Source organism: Phocoena sinus, chromosome 14 (assembly GCF_008692025.1).
Source record: "Phocoena sinus isolate mPhoSin1 chromosome 14, mPhoSin1.pri, whole genome shotgun sequence".
NCBI lineage: Eukaryota > Metazoa > Chordata > Mammalia > Artiodactyla > Phocoenidae > Phocoena > Phocoena sinus.
In genome coordinates, this window is record NC_045776.1 from 82,852,203 (window position 1) to 82,872,941 (window position 20,739).

General features: G+C 54.4%; 3 protein-coding genes across 7 annotated transcripts in view; 2 read left to right on the top strand and 1 right to left on the bottom strand.

Annotated features, from left to right (window-relative positions):
• Positions 1-12,101, bottom strand: part of ABCB9 (ATP binding cassette subfamily B member 9) — a 33,856-nt gene extending 21,755 nt beyond the window's left edge. Inside the window, exons 1-2 of one of the 5 annotated variants that reach the window (XM_032602510.1) lie at positions 11,971-12,101; positions 7,091-7,172 (exon numbers count right to left, since the gene is read on the bottom strand). The gene's annotated coding sequence lies outside the window, so the exon portion shown is untranslated. Of the gene's footprint in view, positions 1-3,657; positions 3,959-4,406; positions 4,556-7,090; positions 7,173-11,970 lie in introns of those variants that run through there. The other 4 variants (XM_032602513.1, XM_032602511.1, XM_032602512.1 and 1 more) reach the window with 4 other exon arrangements.
• A 36-nt stretch (positions 12,102-12,137) lies between these two features.
• OGFOD2 (2-oxoglutarate and iron dependent oxygenase domain containing 2) lies at positions 12,138-16,031 on the top strand. The gene is made up of 7 exons (XM_032602516.1): positions 12,138-12,792; positions 13,216-13,272; positions 14,016-14,129; positions 14,220-14,319; positions 14,982-15,109; positions 15,360-15,614; positions 15,688-16,031. The coding sequence occupies exons 1-7, from the start codon at positions 12,661-12,663 to the stop codon at positions 15,949-15,951; spliced, it is 1,050 nt and encodes a 349-aa protein (XP_032458407.1). The 5' UTR covers positions 12,138-12,660; the 3' UTR covers positions 15,952-16,031.
• Positions 16,032-17,803: 1,772 nt separating this feature from the next.
• Positions 17,804-20,517, top strand: ARL6IP4 (ADP ribosylation factor like GTPase 6 interacting protein 4). Its single transcript, XM_032602515.1, is given in 7 exon segments — positions 17,804-18,077; positions 18,080-18,230; positions 18,557-18,730; positions 19,175-19,438; positions 19,538-19,655; positions 20,074-20,143; positions 20,222-20,517. Coding segments are annotated over 7 exon segments (1,089 nt in total). The 5' UTR covers positions 17,804-17,822; the 3' UTR covers positions 20,279-20,517.
• Positions 20,518-20,739: the final 222 nt, after the last annotated feature.

Consider the following 20,739-nt stretch of genomic DNA (forward strand, 5'->3'; position numbering starts at 1 on the left):
GCCTGGGAGACGCCAGGAGCTGCAGAGACGCGGAGGGAGGTGGGCCTGGAGGCCTGAGTTTGGGAGTGGGGCTTGTCCAGGGCAGGACTGGGACCAGACTGGGTGCGCCCCTGAGTGCCACCTCATGACTTGGGTTTGTCCCTTTCTCCCCTGGGGTCTTTGTTGTCCCATCTGCAAAATGGGCCAAGCTCTGGAGTCCCCAGCGGAGGGGAGAGGTGCAGAGCAACAGGAGGGGTGACTGTGAGTAGTGACTGGGAATGGGGGCCAGACTGAGAGACCCTCTCCCCCCACAGCTCCAGTGCTCAGACCAATGTCAGAAACCCCACACAACCCCATGAGGCTGCTGCTTCCACATTCCCATTTACAGCTGGAGAAACTGAGGCACACAGAGGCAAAAGCACATGGCCCATATCACTCAGCCAACAAAGGCCCAAGCCAGGACTCGAGCCAGTGTGTGAAGGGTCCCAGCACCTGGCTCGCAATCTCGGTACCACATGCCTGACACACGGCAGGTGCCCAATTACTACAAGCAAACAGTTACGCAGCACGGCCCTTCCTAGCAGCCCCGCCCTTTATGTGGGTCACGTGCTTTATATGTGTCTGCTTATTTAATCCTCACAGCAACTTCACGAGATTTACACTATTATCATCCCCATTTAGCTGATGGAGAAACTGGGGCCCAGAGAAGCTAATAACTTGCCAAAGATCACACAGCTGGTGAGCAGCAGGGCCGAGATTTGAACGCAGAGCTGTCTGGTTCCAAAAGCTGGGCTCTAAACTGCTAAGCTAAAGGGCTTGTCAATATAGCAAGTCCTTACTCACAGCAGCCAAGACATGGAAGCAACCTAAATGTCCATCGACAGATGAATGGGTAAAGAAGATGTGGTACATATACACAATGGAATACTACTCAGCCATAAAAAAGAATGAAATAATGCCCTTTGCAGCAACGTGGATGGACCTAGAGATTATCATACTAAGTGAAGTGAGTCAGAAAGAGAAAGACAAATACCATATGATATCACTTATATGTGGAATCTAAAATATGACACAAATATTTATGAAACAGAAACAGACTCACAGACATAGAAAACAGACTTGTGGTTACCAAAGGGTGGGGAAGGGATAAATTAGGAGTTTGGGACTAGCAGATACAAACTACTGTATATAAAACAGATAAACAACAAGGTCCTACTGTATAGCACAGGGCACTATATCCAATATCCTGTAATAAACCATAATGGAAAAGAATATGAAAAAGAATATGTATATATATGGATAACTGAATCACTTTGCTGTACACCAGAAACTAACACATTCTAAATCAACTATACTCAATTAAATATATATATATATATATATATATATATATATATATATACACACACATACGTACATATAGCAAGTGCTAACAGGGAGTATTCACTGAAGGAGAATAGTCTATACCAGAGGGGGCTCAGCTAAGAAGCAGAACTGATGACACACCGTGACAACAATGACAAGGACAGCAGCAATAGTAACAAGAGCTGACACTTATTGATGTTATCGTGCACCTGGCACTGTTCTGAGTGATTTACATGCATTCATCCTCACAAGAATCCTATGAGGTATGTTCTATTATCATCCCCATTTTCTGGTGAGAAAATTGAGGCACAGAGAGGTTAAGTAACCTGCCCCAGGTCACACAGCTAGGAAGTGGCACACCTGGGATGTGAACCAAGGCCTTCGAGTTCCAAAATCTGTGCTTTCAACTCCAAAGGCATAATTCTTCAAAACAGCATCTCAGGGGTAAGCAAGACCTTTAATGATGCTCAGGAGGGTCTGAGATGCAGAGGGGACCCAGGGGCGTGACGGTCCCCAAGCCTGGGCCCTGCTGTCACCACAGCACTTCTAGGAAGACTCAAGCATGTTCTAGAGAAGACAGTTGCTTTGTCAGCAGCTGCCTCTCCAAGGGAAGCCAGGGCTGACTGGGATCAAGGGCAGGGGAGGGAGTGAAGGTGGGGACAGGGGAACAGACACCCCCTGCCCAGGCCCTTGTTCCACCCCCAGCCCTGGCTGGGCTGCCAGCGCAGGCTTCTATCTGCTGCAATGCAGAGGCCTCGAGGAGCCAGAAAGTGGGTGAGTGTGAGTCGGAGCCCAGGGAGGGATGCTCTTGGCCGGGTGCCTCACCAGGCCTCCTGGCCAAGCTACTGCCGGCTGCCTGGGCCCCATCAGCCACCTTGGCTGCAACTCACCTCTTGGTGGTACAAGGAGTCCCTTAGCTGCCGGGAAGGAGCTGAGATTTAGAAGTGGGACAGGAGGCAGATCTGCCAGAGAGCAGCCCAGGGGCTTGGCCAGCTCTCCCCATCCCGACTCCCAGTCACCGGGTCAGTCCCTTCCCGACACCCTCCGCTTCGGGTAATGTCATTTGACAACCACCCACATGGGAGCCCCAGCTGTTTATCTTCTTCACTGGAATAAAAGAAAATTTTGCACTCCAGCATCACAGACTATTTGAACCACGTTTTACAGATGGGGAAACTAAGGCCCAGAGAGGGAGGGAGGGAGGCTTGTCTAAGGTCACCCCATGAGCTGGGGACAGAACAGCAAGAGCACCGGGGTCCCCAGCTCCTAAGTGCTGAGTCCTTCTACTCCAGGCTCTGATGGAGCAGAATCCAACTTGGGTCAGGTTACAGCCTGACCCAGTGGGGACAGACTACTCTGTTATTTTTAAAGTTACTGAGCAGGAGAGTGAAGGGGACGAGACCACCAGCCAAGACTGGGAGGAGGGGAGGATGGGGGCCAGTGGGCTGGTTGGAGCCATGTCCCAGCACACCATCTACCTGACCTGGAGGACGCAACTGAGCTTGGCCAAGTGGAGCAGGAGGGCAAATCGTGGGCACATGGGTGACGTGTGTGCCCCAAGGGACAAGGACAAGGTGGTGGCCAGAGGTCAGAGCAGGCACTGCCCAGGGCCTGCTGTGCCCAGGAAGACAGGGTCAACTCGCCTTGACCCCAAGAGCTAAGGAATGGCACAGATTAGCAAGTGACCACATCCCCACTGCAGGTCCTGTCAAAGGCTTTTCTTCCCAGTAGAAGAAATGGTGGTTGGGGCATCTCCAGCTGTCAGGTGCACAAAAGGAAAGTCTGGAACGGCCAGGAGATAACAAATAGCAATTATTATCATAACCACAGCAGTTATAGTTTATGGGGTGTTACTAAGTGCCTGGCAATGTGCTAAGTGCCTGTCACCTCCCGTCCCAGTTAATCCTCACCACTACTCTGGGACGTTCTCTCGGTTATCATTCCCATTTTACAGATAGGGAAACAGAGGCTTGGGGAAGTCAAATGACCTGAAGAGAATAGGCAAAGGCAGAGCTGAAACCCCACACTTCACTCTCTGGGCCCAGGCTATTCAGGGCTCCCAAGAAAGGGTCCTGAAGGGCCTGGGGGGCCCACGCAGCTCCGCTCTCCCCCCACTTTGGGGGTGAACTTTTCACCCCAAAGCAGTCATCACCCGGCTGACTGGGGCTGGTTCTGTGGGACAGTGTCATTGTGGGGTCTCTGGATGCAGGGCCAGGACTCAGCTGAGTCCACGTTATTCCATCCTGACTCCCACCCTTGCTGAGCCCGCACATCCCACACTGGCACCTGGGGAAGTTGTTTCAGATAACTCACCGCTCTAGGTGAGGCAAACTGGGGAGTCACTGTGGCCTTCCTGCCGTCCTCCTCTTGTCACCTGTCACCTGCCCACCTGAAGCAGGGGAATTGAGGGCAGCCTAACTCCAGGGCAGGGGGAGTCCTGTCAGACCAGCTTAAAGCTGTCTGAATTAACGTCATGTCTGGGGAGGGGGCACCCTGTTTTAACAAAGAACTAGAAATAAGGGAGAGGCCCTTGGGAAGCCTCAGGCCTAACTGCCGGGGTGGATGCAGAGAAGGGTCAGCCCATTGGCCAGCTGGGGGGACTGAGGGGAAGGGGTTTGCCAAGGTCGGCAGGTCCAGGCCTGCTCCCAGGGTTCTGACATAGCCAGCCTCTCAGGATCTGTGGGCAGGCAACGCTGTAGGGTGTGGGGAGCCCTCAGAAGAGGCGCCAGTCCGATCCTGGGGGGAGAACAGCCATCCCAGGATCCACGCCAAAAGGCACCCTCACCATTTTCCAAGAGGTGGCGGCACATGAATGGTTAAAAAAAAAAAAGCAACATTCTCCCTGCGGCGTGGGAAGGATGCTGCAGGGATGGGGGGCTGGGACCTGCGGCTGCGGGTGCTAGGGTACCAGGAGGGGGAGCCAGGAAGTCTCCCACCTTCAACTGAGATGTCTACTCCATCCCCGGGGCAGGGAGAGCCAAATGTCCCTCCAGCCTGTGCCTGGTCTGGCACTTCGACTTGAGAAAGACCCGGGTTGGGGGTCCCGGACCCCGCACTCTTACCTGTCACCTTACCTGGCACCAGGTGAGCCGTGGGGAGGGGGCGCAGCGGTCTGGGGTCCTCAGGGGCGCGGGCTCCGCGCGGTTCATTGGAGACAGCGCCCGGCGCCCCGCTCGCTCCACCCCTCCCGCCTCTCCCTCCTCCCGCTGCTCCTCCGGGCCTCCCGCCCCCGGCTGCTGCGCAGCAGCAAGGTCGGAGCAGAGGGAGGCGGGCACACAGGCCAGCTGACGGGCAGGGCGGGGCCTCCTGGTGGACGGGGCCTTCGTGGGGGCGTGACCACAGCTAGCCACCGCCCACCTGCGACGAGCCCCGCCCTCATCCGCAGGACCAGGCCCTTCCGCTCGGTGCTCCACCCCTGGAGACCTCAGGCCCATTCTGAGCAGAAGGAAGTGGCCACAGCTGCTGGGGGCGCCTGCTCTTTAACCGTTAGTCCTTTTCCTCTGGAGGGCCTACCAGCCAGCCTCGGAGGATGGAGGTTAGGATCCTCATTCCTTCCTTCATTCAACCAATATTTGTTGAAAGGCACCTGCTATGTGCCGTGCACCATTCTAAGCGTTTGCGATGCTACAGGGAACAAAACGACATCCTTGCCCTTCTGGAGCTGACATTCTAGTGAGGGAGTCAGGCGATACACGTAATGAATAAGTAAATTATACCTATTGGAAGGGAATACATTTCACGGAGAAAAGCAGAGCCAGGGCGCTGGGGCTTGGGAGAGGGAGACAGCTGTGTACACTCAGCGATCGCTGGGTGCTGGGGGCTGGGGGCTGGGTGTGAAAAAAGACGGAAAACTCCCATCCTTCGCGGGGTGGGGGAGATAGAAAGCCAACAAGTAAATAACATAATTTCATGTGGTGCCAAGTATGATTTATTTCCTGTAAAGGAAATAAAACTGGGTGAGGCAATGGAAAGTGCCATGGGGTTTCTTTAGCTGGGAAGGGCTCCCTGAGAGAGGTGAAAGGTGAGAAGGAGGGAGCCATGGAGAGGTTTGGGGGGAGAGCATTCTACGTGAAAGGAACTGCCAGTGGAAAGGCTCTGAGGTGGGAACTCACCTGGCATTTGAGGAGCAGAAAAGGGATCAGTGTGGACTGAACCAAGAGCTGAGGAGAGTAGGTGAAGCCCAGAGGGGCGGCAGGTGAGGCAAGATATACCCCCATCTCTCCAGCCTCCGGTCAGAGGCTAAAAATGCTCTCTGAATGTAAAACAGTCTCTGCTTCTCACATGGGACAGCCTCCTTCAAGGGGAATTTGGCAAAGTGCAGGATTGTAAATGTACTTTCTTTTCCTGACCCAGTAGGAACTTCTTCTATAGATAGACTTGTGGGGGGAGTGAAGATACCAGTTTGCAGGTAGTCACTGGAGTAGCAAAAGCCTGGAAATAACCTAAATACCCTTCCATAGGGAACTGGCCAAATAATTACAGAGCATCGCTCAAAAAAATACCCTGTAGCGTGGGGGGAAAAAATCTATGTATCTATCCATACACAAATGTTACCTAAAGGTATGAAATGACCTCCAAAATCTATTGAGTAAAAACAAGGGGGAGAATCAAGCTGAAGTGTGATACTGTTTGTGCAAAACCAAAAGCAAATATTAATTGTATGTGAAGAAAAGCTCTTGGATGGATCATCCGAAAGCTAGAATGACTCAGGTCTGGGGCCAAATCCAGGCTCTGTCTTTTTTTTTTTTTTTTTTTTGCGGTACGCGGGCCTCTCACTGTTGTGGCCTCTCCCATTGCGGAGCACAGGCTCCAGACGCGCAGGCTCGGTGGCCGTGGCTTACGGGCCTAGCCGCTCCGCGGCACGTGGGATCTTCCCGGACCGGGGCACGAACCCGTATCCCCTGCATCGGCAGGCGGACTCTTAACCACTGCGCCACCAGGGAAGCCCCAGGCTCTGTCATTTTTGCTGTGTGAAAACAGCCAAAACAATATTGACGGAGCAAAACAAATTTGGTGTACTGACACTACCCGACTTCAAGACGTACTATATAAAGCTGCAGTAATCAGGACAGTGTGGTGTTGACAAAAGAACAAATAGATCAATGGGACAGAATAGAGAGCCCAGAAATAGAACCATATAAATATAGGCAACTGATCTCCGACAAAGGAGTAAAGGCAATACAGTGGAGAAAAGACAAATGGTGCTTTGCAACAAATGGTGCTGAAACGACTGGACATACACGTGCAAAAAATACATATATATATTGACACAGACCTTACACCTTTCACAAAAGTTAACTCAAGATGGATCATAGACCTAAATGTAAAACACAAAACTATAAAACTCCTACACGATAACCTAGGAGACAATCTAGATTTTCTTGGGCATGGAGATGATTTTTTAGATGTAATACTAAAGGCATGATCCATGAAAGAAAGAATTGATAAGCTAGACTTCATTAAAGTTAAAAACTTCCACTCTGTGAAAGATATTGTCAAGGGAATGAGAAGATAAGCCACAGACTGGGAGAAAATATATCTGATAAATGACTGTTATCCAAAATATACAAAGAACTCTTAAAGCCCAACAATAAGAAAGCAAATAACCTGATTTAAAAAGAGGGAAAAGACCTGGACACCTCACCAAATGAAATATACAGATGAAAAATAAACGTGAAAAGATGCTCAACGTAATTTGTCATTAGAAAATTGCAAATTAAAACAACAATAAGGTACTATTACATACCTAATAGAATGGCCAAAATCCAAAACACTGACAACGCCAAATGCTGATGAAGATGTGGGGAAACAGGAACTCTCTTTCACTGCTGGTGGGAACGCAAAACAGCACAGTTACTTTGGAAGACAGTTTGGCGGCTTCTTATGAAACTAAACATACTTCTACCATACGATCCAGCAATCATGCTCCTTTGTATTTACCCAAACGAGTTGAAAACTTATGGCCACACAAAAACCTGCACATAGATGTCTATAGCAGCCTCATTCATAATTGCCAAAACTTGGAAGCAACCAAGATGTTCTTCAGTAGGTGAATGGATAAAATGGTAATTCAGACAATGGAATATTACTCAGTGCTAAGACTAAATGAATTACCAAGCCATAAAAAAGACATGGAAGAAACATAAATGCATATTACTGAGGGAGAGAAGCCAATCGGAAAAGGCTACACACTGTATGATTCCAACTGTATCATATTCTGGAAAAGATAAAACTATGCAGATGGTAAAAGGATCAGTGGTTGCCAGGGGTTAAGGGAGGATGGGGGGATGAACAGGCAGAGAGGAGAGGATTTTCAGGGCAGTGAAACTATTCTGTATGATACCGTAATGGTAGATATATGGCCCTAAACATTGTCAAAAACCATAGAATATACAACTCCAAGAGTGAACCCTAACGTGAACTATGCACTTTGGGTGATAATGATGCATCAATGGGACACTCGATTGTAACAAATGTACCATCTGGTGTGGGATGTTTGTAGTGGGGGAGGCTCTGTGTGGGAGGGGGGCAGGGAGCACGTGGTAAATCTCTGTACTTTCCTCTCCATTTTGCTATGAACCTAAAACTGTTCTAAAGAATAAAGTCTATTAAAAAATTGGTTAAATGGCCAATTTCATGTTATGTATGTTTTAACCACAATAAAAATTGTTCATAGCAGCTTCATTCATGACATCACCAAACCAGAAACAATGCAAATGTCCATCAACTGTAGAATGACTCAGTGAATGGTGGCATGGTCACCAGGTGGAATACCATGCAGCCATGAAAAGGGACGAGCCACTGCTATACATAATGACACAGATGAATCTTAAGAACATAACGCTGGGCTTCCCTGATGGCGCAGTGGTTAAGAATCCGCCTGCCAGTGCACGGGACATAGGTTCGAGCCCTGGTCCGGGAAGACCCCACATGCCGCAGAGCCCGCGTGACACAACTATTGAAGCCTGCGCACGTAGAGCCCGTGCTCCACAACAAGAGAAGCCACCCCAATGAGAAGCCTGCGCACCTCAATGAAGAGTAGCCCCCACTCGCCGCAACTAGAGAAAGCCCACGTGCAGCAACGAAGACCCAACACAGCCAATAAATAAATTAATTAATTAATTTAAAAAAAGAGAACATAATGCTGGGGCTTGGGGAGGATAAATTAGGAATTTGGGATTAGCAGATACAAACTACTATATATAAAAGAGATAAACAAGGGAACTAGATTCAATATCCTGTAATAAACCATAAAGAAAAAAGTATGAAAAATCATACATACAAATGAAAAAGAATGTATATTATATATGTACGTATAACTGAACACCAAAAGCTGACACATTGTAAATCAACTATACTTCAATTAAAAAAAAAAGAACATAATGCTGAGTGAAAGAAGTGGTATACAAAATAATACATGATTTTATTTTTTTATTATTTTTTTCATATGATTTTATTTGTATCAAATTCAAGAACAGGCAAGACTGATCTTTGCTCTTAGAAGTCAGAATAGTGTCTACCCTCAGGAGGTGGCTAGTGACTGATGGGGAGGGACACAGATGGGGGCTTCTGCAGGGCTGGGATGTTCTGTTTTGGGATCTGGGTGCTGTCTAGTTTGTGAAAATTCACCAAACTGTACACTTATGATTTGTGCCCATTTGTGCATGTGTGCTGTCAATTCAAAAGAATATGTATAGACACATGTATACATATATATACACGTACATACCATACATATATACATACACGTACACACACACACACATACACATCACTCTGGAATCCAAAGGATGGGTGTTCTAATTCTGGTTCTGCACTCACAAGGTTTATGACCCTAGACAGGCCCCTGTACTTCACTGAGCCTCTGTTTCCTCATCCGTAAAATAGGGATAATGATACCTCACAAGGTCAACAAAAGGACGTCAGTGCTGGCAACGGGCATACTGATTCGGTGCTTACTACTAATATTCTGGCTGCTGTTCCCTTTGGTGACCAAGCGCAGGCTGGGGCAGGGTGGGGCTGGGACTCTGTTTCCAAGGAAGAAATGGGGCATGGGGAGGGCCAGTCTAAACTGAGGAGCAGGAAATGGTTATCTTGCAAAAACTACCGTAAAAGGAGAACACTAGCCAGGGAGCCGGGGTGTGCACGTGTGTGTGTTGCGGGGGAAGCTGCTGGGGTCCAGCCTGCGTGGTGGCTGCATGGAAGCTGGTCTCCCCTGGGCCTCCTGGGGAAGGAAGGCCCTTAGGAGTGGGATGAACGTAGAGCTGGGGAAATGGATCCTTTCCTGGAGAGCAGGGCCCTTCACTATCGCTGGGCAATCAAGATGGCTGTAAAACTTTAATCACCTTCTCAGGCCACACAGCTCTGGGCTGGGGAGCTGGGTGCTTGAGGGGGGAAGCAGGTCCTCAACCGTCATTCTCCTCCCTGGGGAAGCCTGGTAGCTTCAGGAGGCTTGGGCTAGGCCCCAGGATCTCCGCGGCCCAGTGACCTGGATTTCACACCTGAGGAGGGGAGGGGGCACTGAGAGACCTGGCTGCGCCTTTAGGAACAACCCAGCAGAATCAGACTTGGGTTCCATTCCAGACTCCACCATGTATGAGCTGTGTGACCTTGGTGGGTCATTCAAGCCATGTGAACCTTGTTTTCCACATCTGTAAAATGGGGATAGTTCCTACCGCATAGGGTTTGTTGTGAGGACTAAACAGCTTCCCTTTGCAAACAGAGTAAAATCCAAAATGTTCCCAGTGGCCTACTAAGCCCAATGATTTGGTCTCAATACCACCTGGCCTCCTTCCCTATGACTTGCCCTCTTGTACGCTTTTCGCTGTTCTCCAAGCATGCCAAGCTCAGCCCACTGCAGGGCCTTTGCCCCTTCAGTCTCCCTGTCTAGAACCCTTTCCTGCAGATCTTGCTGCAGCAGTTAGAGCTCAGCTGAAATGTCACTCTTCAGGAGGCCTTCCCTGGCCACCGTGTCCGAAGCAGCCGCCTCCAGGCACTCGCCGTCTCATCAGCCTAGTACCTTCCCAGCACTTACAACTGAACGAGGATAACCTGATCTCGTACTGGTCTCCTTGCTTGTTCCTGTCTCCCCCACTCGACTGAAAGCTTCAGAAGGCAGGGATCTTGTCCGTCACTCAAAACACACTTCCACACACTCACACGCACTCCTTCCACACTCCCAGACAGGAGGGTCTCGCTGCCCCAGCCCAGCCAGTGTGAAAACCAATCAGGCTGTTGTGCAGGCTCTGTCCAGAGAGCTGGGGCCCTCTTCCGGCCCCTCAAGGTGCTGGAGGGGAGACTTCGCTGGCTCAAGCCTTGGTCCCCTGAATGTGCTGATGGAGACAGCTGGGAGGATGGCCTGGCACTGCACTACAGGGCCTGGAGGTTTCCCATCTTCCTTCTGGGGTCCTGGGGCTTCAGCAGGAGCAAGGGGTGGGCCGTGGAGCCCTGAAGAAGACAGGAACAGGGGCTGTGTTGCCTGTGTGTGTGTGTGTGACGTGAGTGCGGGTGAGTACTTTTGTGAGGGTTGCATGTGTGTGAGATACTGGGTGTATGAATGGGAGTGTGCGACTGCGACCGCATGTGGAATGCTGTGTGTGTTCAAGCGAGGGTGTGTGTTGATGCTATGTGTGAGGGTGTGAGCACGTGTGTTAGCATGTGTGAGCATGTAAGGCTGTGTTTGAGTGTGTGTGTGACTGTGGATGTGAGTGTGTAAGCATGAACCTGTGTCTACACATGGGGAAAGGAAAGCAGAGTTATCAAGAAAATGCCAACAAGGGAATTCCCTGGCGGTCCAGTGGTTAGGTCTCGGTGCTTCCACTGCAGATCCCTGGTTGGGGAACAAAGATCCCGCAAGCCACACAGTGCGACCAAAAAAAAAAAAAAAAAAAAAATATATATATATATATAAAGAAGAAAGAAAGAGACAGAGAGAGGAAGGGAGGGAGGGAGGGAGGGAGGGAGGGAGGGAAGAAGGAAGGAAGGAAATGCCAACAAGCCCAAAGAGAAAAGTCAACATCCCTCAAAATCCCACCACTCAGAGTATTCCTATTGTGGTGAATAGGGAACTCAGACAGCAGACTGTTGGGTTCAAACCCCGTAAGTGTCCCTTACTGGAGAGTGACAGGGGGCAAGTCACTGCACCTCTCTGGGCCTCAGGTTCCCCCGTCTGTAACACGGTGATATAACAGTACCTAGCTCAAAGGTTTGCTGTAAGGATGAAAGGAGATAAGGTGGGTGGTAGATGTGTTAGCTCAGGTCCAGTAGAGAGGAGCCTCGGTCAACAGCTGTCATCTGCAGTCACCTGTTGATCTAGGGTAAGGGCCAGAGTCTTAAAGCCCCAGAGTCTTCCTCCCCACCCCCATCCCTGCATCACGCTGAGCCATGGAGGTAACTCTAAGGCAGGGGACAGGGGTCATTTCCAGGGTTCAAGACTTCCTCCCCAGCTGCACGCCTTAGTTCTGCCAGCTCAATAGGATTGACATCCAAGCTGCTTCTCGGGGCTTTGCAGACCGGGGTCTTGGGGATGCATGGCGGACCATGACGGGGTTCCCAAGGTATGGCTTGCGTGTGCTGTGATGGGTCTCCCCGAGGATGGAGGGCACGCTCTGTAAGACAGAAACATACTCAGCTCACACTGCGGCTGTACAGAACTTGAACCTGGTTGCGCTGGGTGCGGCCGCCGATCGACCACGCCCTATTCACACCTGAATCCGTCGGGAGCACCACCGGAAGTCTCACCGGACTGAGCGTTTTCGTGGGGACACTCACTGGGGCGATCCGCGGCGAACCCAGAGACTGTGGCGTTAGCAACGGGAGCGCCCGGCAAGGACCCGGGATAAATGCTAAACCCAAGCTCAGACGCACAAAACTGGAGAGCAGTTGGAGGGAACGAGGTCAGACCCTAGAGCTCTGTCCTCGTGGCGTTCGCTGGTTCTTCAAAACCTCCGAGCAGAAAAGGGAGGCAGCATTTAAGCAGAGGGTCTTGAGATTCCGAGTCCCTACTTCTCCACGTCCTGTGAAGGTGTGACTCAGTTCACCTATCTGTAAAGTCGACGATTAATTCCCGCCTCGTGGATGGAGAAACTCTGAAGCGGAACGAGAAGGTCGCGTGCTCCCAGCGGAGGCTGCCAGCCCCAACCCGGCCGGGAGCATCTTCCAGCACCGCAGACCGTTTTCTGGGGCGGAGTCTTCGTTCTTTTCCGCACTTGGGAATTTAAAACGGACCCTTGGCCGCTGGTTCCAGACCGCCTTGGCTGGGGGCGTATCCGGAAGTGCCCATACGGAAGCCGGCGGGTCCGCGCGCGGCACCTCACCATGGGGACCGCGGCGGCTCCGCGGCGCTTCTGCCGCTGCGCCTGCTTCTGCTCCGAGAACTTGTACGTGGCGCGCTACGGCCTGCACGTGCGCTTCCGGAGCGAGCAGCAGCTGCGCCAGGACTACGGCCCCGTGAGTGGCCTCTATTGGCTCTGCGGGGAAACGGGCGGGGAGGGGTGGCGGAGGGGTCGTTTGCTTTGCCTTTGGTGTGCTCAGACCTGACGACAAGAATGACCTAACCTTTAGGTACCTCATTGTTTTCAACCTTAAATGGGGATAATGGTATCTTTAGTGAGATTGTGAGGAATGAATGAATGAACGTACATGCAAAATGCTCAGGGCAGGGCCTGGCTCAGAGTACTCTGTCAGTGTTATCACCAAGAGCAGCTGGGAACCCTGCTCTGTGCTCTACGTGCTTATCGCATTCCATCCTTACAATGATCCTGTGAGGTCGGATCATCTCCATTTCAAGGAGAAACTGAGGCGCAGAGACGTTTAAGTGACTTAAACGTCCCAAGGTCACACCGTCGCACTCACTGGCCTTTCTGCTCCCAGATCCTGCGCAGCCGAGGCTGTGTCAGCCCCAAGGACTTCCAGCAGCTGTTGGGAGAGGTAACAACTCCCCGCCCGCCCTCGATTGCTCCCTCCGCACCCAGCCTGGCCTTTCCTCTTTAGATTTGCATCAGCAGTTTGAGGAGTCTCCCAGCCTCAGGCCTGCCAGTGTCAGATCCTTAGACCTCCCCTTTCCCCCTTCCCGTCCTCACTCACCACAGCATCTGGGTCCTGGCAGCAGAAAAAGAGAAAGCAGGAGCAACGCCAAGTTGTCTGCCTCCTGCCCTCTTGAGATACTCGGGCTCTGGGGAGGAGTCACTTGCCCAAGGTTTCACAGCAGGTGGAGTGGAGGTCCCACCCAGGGCCGCCTGGCTCCTGGCTCTTCAACCCTCCCCCATGCCACTTCTGCGGCTGCTGCTTGTCTCCCACCCGGGGGGTTAAGTGTCGGGAAGCTTCCCAGGACAGCCCGCTGCAGCCTCTGGAACACAAGCTTTGACTGGGACTCTGTTTCCCCTCCTTGAGTGGGCCCAGCTGGTTGAGGAGCAGCGAGGGGTCTCATCCCAGCCAGGCTCAGGCTGGTGCAGCCCTGAGTGGGATGGGCCCCCTTCTGGAAGGATGCCCCTTCAGCTAACAGCTTAGCACCTGCCATTTACCCTGGCAGAGTCAGTAGCACAGGGAGACCTTGCTCCCAGCCCTGGTCATGCCCTGGGCTTCCTGAGCCTCAGTTTCCTCATCTGCACAGTGGCCTCGGGGGGGGGGGATGGGAGGCCCCAACCTCATACCCAGGCCCTGTGTAACCCCAGCTTGAGAAGGAGGTGGAGCGGCGGCAGCGGCTGGGGCAGGAGTCGGCCGCCAGGAAAGCCCTCATTGCGAGCTCCTACCACCCAGCGCGGCCCGATGTCTACAGCTCACTGCAGGTACCTGGCAGGGGGCTGGTTACTGGAAGGAGACGGAGGCATCCGGGCCTGAGGGCTGTCTGCCCCACGGCTTGTGTGCTCTGCCCCCAGGATGTGGCTCTGGCCCCCGAGTTTCTGGCCGCAGCTGAGTACAGCACATCGCCAGGTGCAGACCTCCAGGGCCTTCTCCAGCGGCTGGAGACAGTTTCGGGTGAGGTCTTGGCCCATCACCTTGCAGCACTTGGGGTGGGAGACTGAGGTCCCTCCACCTACCATATCTGCCTCCAAAAATCAAACCAGCAGGACTGAGAAGGGCTGGCGGGACAGACCCATCAGGAACAGGGCATCTGTATCCACTCACTCACTTATCCAACAGTTATTCAGTGCCTTGCATCAGACACGCTCAAATAGGGGTGACTGAAGAGGTTAACAAAGGGACAGTTAAGACAAGTGTGGGCTAAGGAATCAGCAAGGGATGGGGAGGGCCCCGCCCCAGGGCTAGCAACGGGGGTGGGGTTGGGGGTAGGGAGCCGTTCCTATCCCAAGACCTGAAGAAGTGGGCAAGAATGAGGTTTCTTGAACCTGCCAGGACTTGGAACTGTGGGAGAGGGCTCGCCAGATGGGGTGCACATCTGAATTTGGAGGCTAGACCTCAGGGCAGGGTGAGGCTTCAGGGATGAGTGGGGGGCCCAAGAATAGGGCTCCCCTGCCGCACGTTATGTCATTAATCATCACAGGAGCCCTGAGAGGTGAGTACTCACGTCATCCCCATTGTACAGATGAGGAAACTGAGGCTGGGGGAAGTGAAAATTTATGGGTAGATTGAAACCCACACCGGAGCTCCCGGCCAACCGACTGTCCCTCCCTCCACAGAGGAGAAGCGTATCTACCGGCTGCCGGTGTTCACAGCGTCCTTCTGCCAGGCCCTGCTGGAGGAGCTGGACCACTTCGAGCAGTCAGACATGCCCAAGGGAAGACCCAACACCATGAACAACTATGGGGTGGGTGAGGCTCCACCCGGTGGGCCCGAGGAGGTGGGGACATTGTCTGGTGAGACGCATCCCCAGCGCTGCAGACGTTCTCAAGCCTCGGTTTCCCCATCTGTAAAATGAGATCACAGCAGGATTATTATGAAGTTAAGCACGTCGATGTCTGCAAAGCACTTAACAGTGTCTTTAGTAAGGGACTCCCCCAGGGACCCAGGGTGAGGCCCTACCAGTTTCCCCACTGACCCCGGGATCCCCCTCCCAGGTGCTGCTACACGAGCTGGGCCTGGATGAGCCACTGGTGACGCCACTGAGGGAGCGCTTCCTGCAGCCGCTGATGGCCCTGCTGTACCCAGAGTACAGGGGCTGGCTGGACACCCACCGCGCCTTTGTGGTCAAATACGCGCCAGGCCAGGATCGCGAGCTGGGCTGCCACTACGATAACGCCGAGCTCACCCTCAACGTGGCCCTGGGCAAGGCCTTCACGGGGGGTGCTCTCTACTTTGGGGACCTCTTCCAGGTTAGTGTGTGTGACCCGTGGGGCAGGGCTGGGGCCACTGAGAGTGCCCAGGCCTAAGCCCCGCTGTCCACAGGCGCCTTCGGCCCTGGCCAACCCCCTGGAGGTAGAGCACGTGGTGGGCCAGGGCATCCTGCACCGTGGGGGCCAGCTGCACGGGGCCCGGCCCCTGGGCACTGGTGAGCGTTGGAACCTGGTCGTCTGGCTCCGCGCCTCTGCTGTACGCAACCGCCTCTGCCCCATGTGCTGCCGCGAGCCCGACCTGGTGGATGATGAGGGCTTCGGCGACGGCTTCACCCGCGAGGAGCCCGCCACGGTGGACGTGTGTGCACTGACTTGAGCCTGGCTGGGGCCAGTGTGGTGGGGTGAGGGGCGGAAATAAACACCCTGCAGCCCTCAGCACATCTTGGTTCAAAAGGACACACGAGCTTCTGGGTCATTCTTTGAGCAGACACGTTGGCTTAGGTCGGGTTTGTTAGAACCAGAGCCTGAGACAAGGATTCCTGTGCAGGTGGTTTAAGGAGGAGATACTCTTGGGAGAAGAGGGAGCAGGACAGAGCAGGAAGGAACTGGGCCAAGATGGTTTGAAATGGCATCCAGCCTCAGCCCCATCACACGGGGCTCTCTCTGGAGCATGAATCATACCAGTTTGCCTTCCACATCAGATATTAGCTATAGGGTGTTTTGGGGTAGGGAGGGGGTGAGTAACTTCCCAGACATCCATCTCCAGGGCAAGGTGATTCCCAGCGGCCCAGGGAATCTTCAAGAGAAGAGTACAGGTGTGAGGGACTTCCCTGGTGGTCCAGTGGTTAAGAATCTGCCTTCCAATGCAGGGGACGTGGGTTCAATCCCTAGTCAGGGAACTAAGATCCCACATGCCGCGGGGCAACTAAGCCCGTGCACAGCAACTACTGAGCCCGCGCACCTCAACTAGAGAGTCCGTGCGCCACAGCAAAGGGCCCACGTGCCGCAACTAAGACCCGATGCAGCCAAAAATAAATACATAAAATAAAAAATAAATAAGTGTTTAAAAAAAAGAGTACAGGGCTTCTCTGGTGGCGCAGTGGTTGGGAGTCCGCCTGCCGATGCAGGGGACATGGGTTCGTGCCCCGGTCCGGGAGGATCCCACGTGCCGCGGAGCGGCTGGGCCTGTGAGCCATGGCCGCGGACCCTGTGCGTCCGGAGCCTGTGCTCCGCCAACGGGAGAGGCCACAACAGTGAGAGGCCCACCGCAAAAAAAAAAAAAAAGAGTACAGGTGTGAGGTGTCAGCAGCAGACACCACCCTGGGAGTGAGCGCCCCGTCACTAAAGGGGATTTAGATGGGCTGCCAACAGCATCTTCTGGACCGTGTGGAGGGGTTACTGCAGAGGGATTAAAAGCAAGGACTTGGAGCCAGATCTCGGGTTTGAATTCTGATTCGGCCGCTTCCAGCTGTGACTGTGGGTAAGCCACATGATTCTCCACGCCTTTGTTTCCTCCTCTGGAAAGTACTCGTGTCCTAGAGGTGTTGTGGAGATCAAGTGACTTCCCGTTTATACAGTGATTTTGTGCCTTTTTTTTTTTTTGAGGTACGCGGGCCTCTCGCTGCTGTGGCCTCTCCCGTTGCGGAGCACAGGCTCCGGACGCGCAGGCTCAGCGGGCCCAGCCGCTCCGCGGCATGTGGGATCTTCCCGGACCAGGGTACGAACCCGTGTCCCCTGCATGGGCAGGCGGACTCTCAACCACTGCACCACCAGGGAAGCCCTATACAGTGATTTTTAACAGACCTGTGAGTTTTCTGCTGTCGTTACTATTGAAGAGTTTGCAACTTGGCGGCCCCAGGATTGGATGAGGCATGCAGCTATGCTGTGTTTGGGAGGGTTTTCCATGTTGAAAGCTTGAGTTCTGGCTTCCGTGGGAAGGTGGGAAGATCTGGAAACACCGGGCCCCAATCGACACTGCAGTAATCAGCAGAAGCGTACTCAGCTGCCCCCAGTCTAGACGGGCCTGCGGTGCACTTTCTCACAGGGGTCTTTCCGTCATTCATTGTCATGCCCTCTCTGGTCCTTATGGACATTTGAGTTTGCGACCTCTGTATTACTGGGTGGAGACGGTGTAAAGACCAAGGCTCTGGAGCTTACGGCCCGTCGCAGTGGACACGTTCGCAGACAATCCAGAGAGGAAAGCGGCGCGCAGTCGCCTTCTTCCCTGGGGCATCACGGAGACAAGGGATGCTGCGGGCGCGGCGAAAGGACAGTGATGGGAGAGGGCATAGCTGCGGCAAAGGACCCGTGGGCTCCGGGACTGGCGCCAGGCTGGAGAGCAGGCCTCTCGTCTGGGAGCTCCGCCTGGAGCCCCAGCTCGCCTCTCTGGGAGGTCAGTGCGTCAGACTCAGTTTCTTGGGCTGTCCCAGAGACGGAACCTGGGGCCTCAGAACTAAAGGCAGCAGCGCCTTGCTTCTTGGTCGGACGGCCTTCCAGAGCACCGTCCCGGGCCGGAAGTCGCCCAGCCGCCGCTTCCTCACGCGAAGGCGTGGTGCGGGGTTGGCGGTCCGGCCGGATGGGCAGTTGAGGAGGAAGCGGAGCAGCCGCGGGGACTTTCTTTCAGGCGGCGAGGCCGCGGAGGGCGCGGGGTGGAGGGTACGAGCGCGCGGGAAGGAATGAAGAACGCACCTGGCAGCTGAGGATCGTGGCCGTTTCTAGAGGCGCCCGAGCCGCGTGCGCAGGCGTGGAGCGTCCGGGCGGGGGCGGGCCCTTAAAGGGGCCGCAGCGGAGGATCCGGGAGTCCGCGGAGAACCCGGGGTACCCAGGGGTGGGGGTGGCTGAGGATCGTGCGGTTGCACGGATCCCCTCAATATCCCTGCCCCGGGTGGTGACCAGGTCCCGAGTAGAGCCGCCCTCGGAACCCAGTTTGTGGGCCGGCCCTGTGATCAATCCCCAGTTTAAGCGCGTCTCCCCGTCTCCAGCCCGCGGCGCTATGGCTCACGTCGGCTCTCGCAAGCGCTCGAGGAGTCGCAGCCGGTCCCGGGGGCGAGGGTCGGAAAAGAAAAGAAAGAAGAGCAGTAAGGACGCCCCGAGAAGCTGCTCGGCTTCTAGATCCCGAAGCCGCAAGGCCAGCACCACCTCCTCCGGGGCGGAGGGTGAGAACCAGAGGGAATGGGAAAGGGGTGAGGGAACTTCATGGAGGAAGTTGCAGGCAGCTGGGCGGGCTTCTCCGGACTGGCTGTGGGGAAATCGCGGTGAGCGCTATTCAGAGGCACACGGAGTGTAGATCTGGATTGAAAGACGCTCAGAATCCAGGGGCTGGGCCAGCCCATTGAGTACGGAGTGAAGGGAGCACTTAATCATGTTTTTGGTGCAGCTGGGTTTGAGATACGGAGGCTGGCCGCCCTGCTCCTGGGCAGTGACTGCGCAGCCCACAAAGTGCCTCTCCACAGGGTGCAGAGCCCTCCTCTAGAAAGCCCTGCCAGGAGGGTCTCACCCCTCTGTAATCAGCCTAAGCCTGCTACAGGCCAGAGCAAGGGGACGAAGGTTTACTTCTTCGCCTCCTGGCCTTCCAGCCTCACCTTCTCCCTGCGTCACAGAGAGAAGCAAACACAAGGCCCGGAGGAGACCACGATCCAGCCCCTCCTCCTCTCCTTCCAGTTCTTCCAGCTGCTCTTCCTCCAGCGATGGCCGGAAGAAGCGGGGGAAGCACAAGGACAAGAAGAGGAAGAAAAAGAAGAAAAGGAAGAAGAAGCTGAAGAAGAGAGACAAGGATAAGGCCAAGGTGCAGCAGACCGAGGCTCTGCCCGGACCCTCGCTGGACCAGTGGCACAGAGCAGCCGAGGAGGACGAGGACGGCCCAGGTACAGTGCTGCCTGCTGTGCAAGGCAGGGAGGGTCCCCTCCCTGAGCCCCCATTCCTGAGCCCCGCCCCCCGCCACCTCCCTGCCATTTACCTTCCAGTCCTGACGGACGAGCAGAAGTCCCGCATCCAGGCCATGAAGCCCATGACCAAGGAGGAGTGGGATGCCCGGCAGAGCGTCATCCGCAAGGTGGTGGACCCGGAGACAGGACGCACCAGGTGGGAAGCCAGGCCCCACGGCTGCACCTGGGCGCCCTGGTCCCAGACCAGCACTCAGGAGGAGAGGTGGTGGCAGCTTCTGCTGCTCTAAGAGGACCGAGGATGAGGGAGAAAAAGGAGTCACTCGTTGATGGGACTTCTCAGGCCACTGCTGCCCATTCCTCAGAGCAGGCGACTGCAGGGGCTAGAAGGGCCTTGGGCGGGGGTCTTCAAAGAGCCGCTGTTGGCTGGTCAGATGGCAGAGCCCACCGGGCTGCCCTCATCCTTGTCCCAAGGGTGGGAGGGAGGGGTGGGAGTGGCCAGGCTCCGCCTACTCGAGATGGTGGGGGCCTGAGGCCTGGCACCCCTCTGCTGGATGCTTCTGGTTCTGTTGCTCTGGCCTCTAAGTTAGAGGCTCAGCCTCCCTCCCCTCCTCTAGGCTCATTAAGGGAGACGGTGAGGTCTTAGAGGAAATCGTAACCAAGGAACGACACAGAGAGATCAACAAGGTGGGTGTCGCCCCCTTGCCCAGGCCCACCCCCAGCTCTGCTTCTGATGTGTCCCCTCCTGTGTGCTTTCTTCCCCAGCAAGCCACCCGAGGGGATGGTCTGGCCTTCCAGATGCGAGCAGGGCTGCTGCCCTGAGGGCCCCACTGGCCAAGGCCTGCACGCAGTGTTGGTGGCACAGCCTGAAGGCTGGCCTCAGGGTGGGTAGCAGGGAGCCCGATGGATGCTGCTTGTCTCTCTCCTGCAGACCGGCCTCTGGCCCAGCCTCCTGTCACATGCAGGGGGTGGAGGGCAGGGTCACTGGCCTAACTGGCTCCCCTAACTCCTGAAAGAGTGCAGCTTCCCAGATATTAAACGTACCCTGGTTAGAGACTTTTTCTGTGCTGTTTTTTTTTGTGCTGAGGAGGGGAGGGGAGAAGAGTGCAGCCCTACTTCCAGGGCAAAAATAAGGACTCCAGGAGCTTTGGGGGAAAGGACAGGCCACGTCAGCCACCTTTGCCCTCCTCACCCTCAGATGAGGTCCTGTCTGGACCAGACCCAGGGCTCTACCTCCAGCTGCATCCCAGACCCTTGGCTCTTACACTGGATTTCCTCAGGCT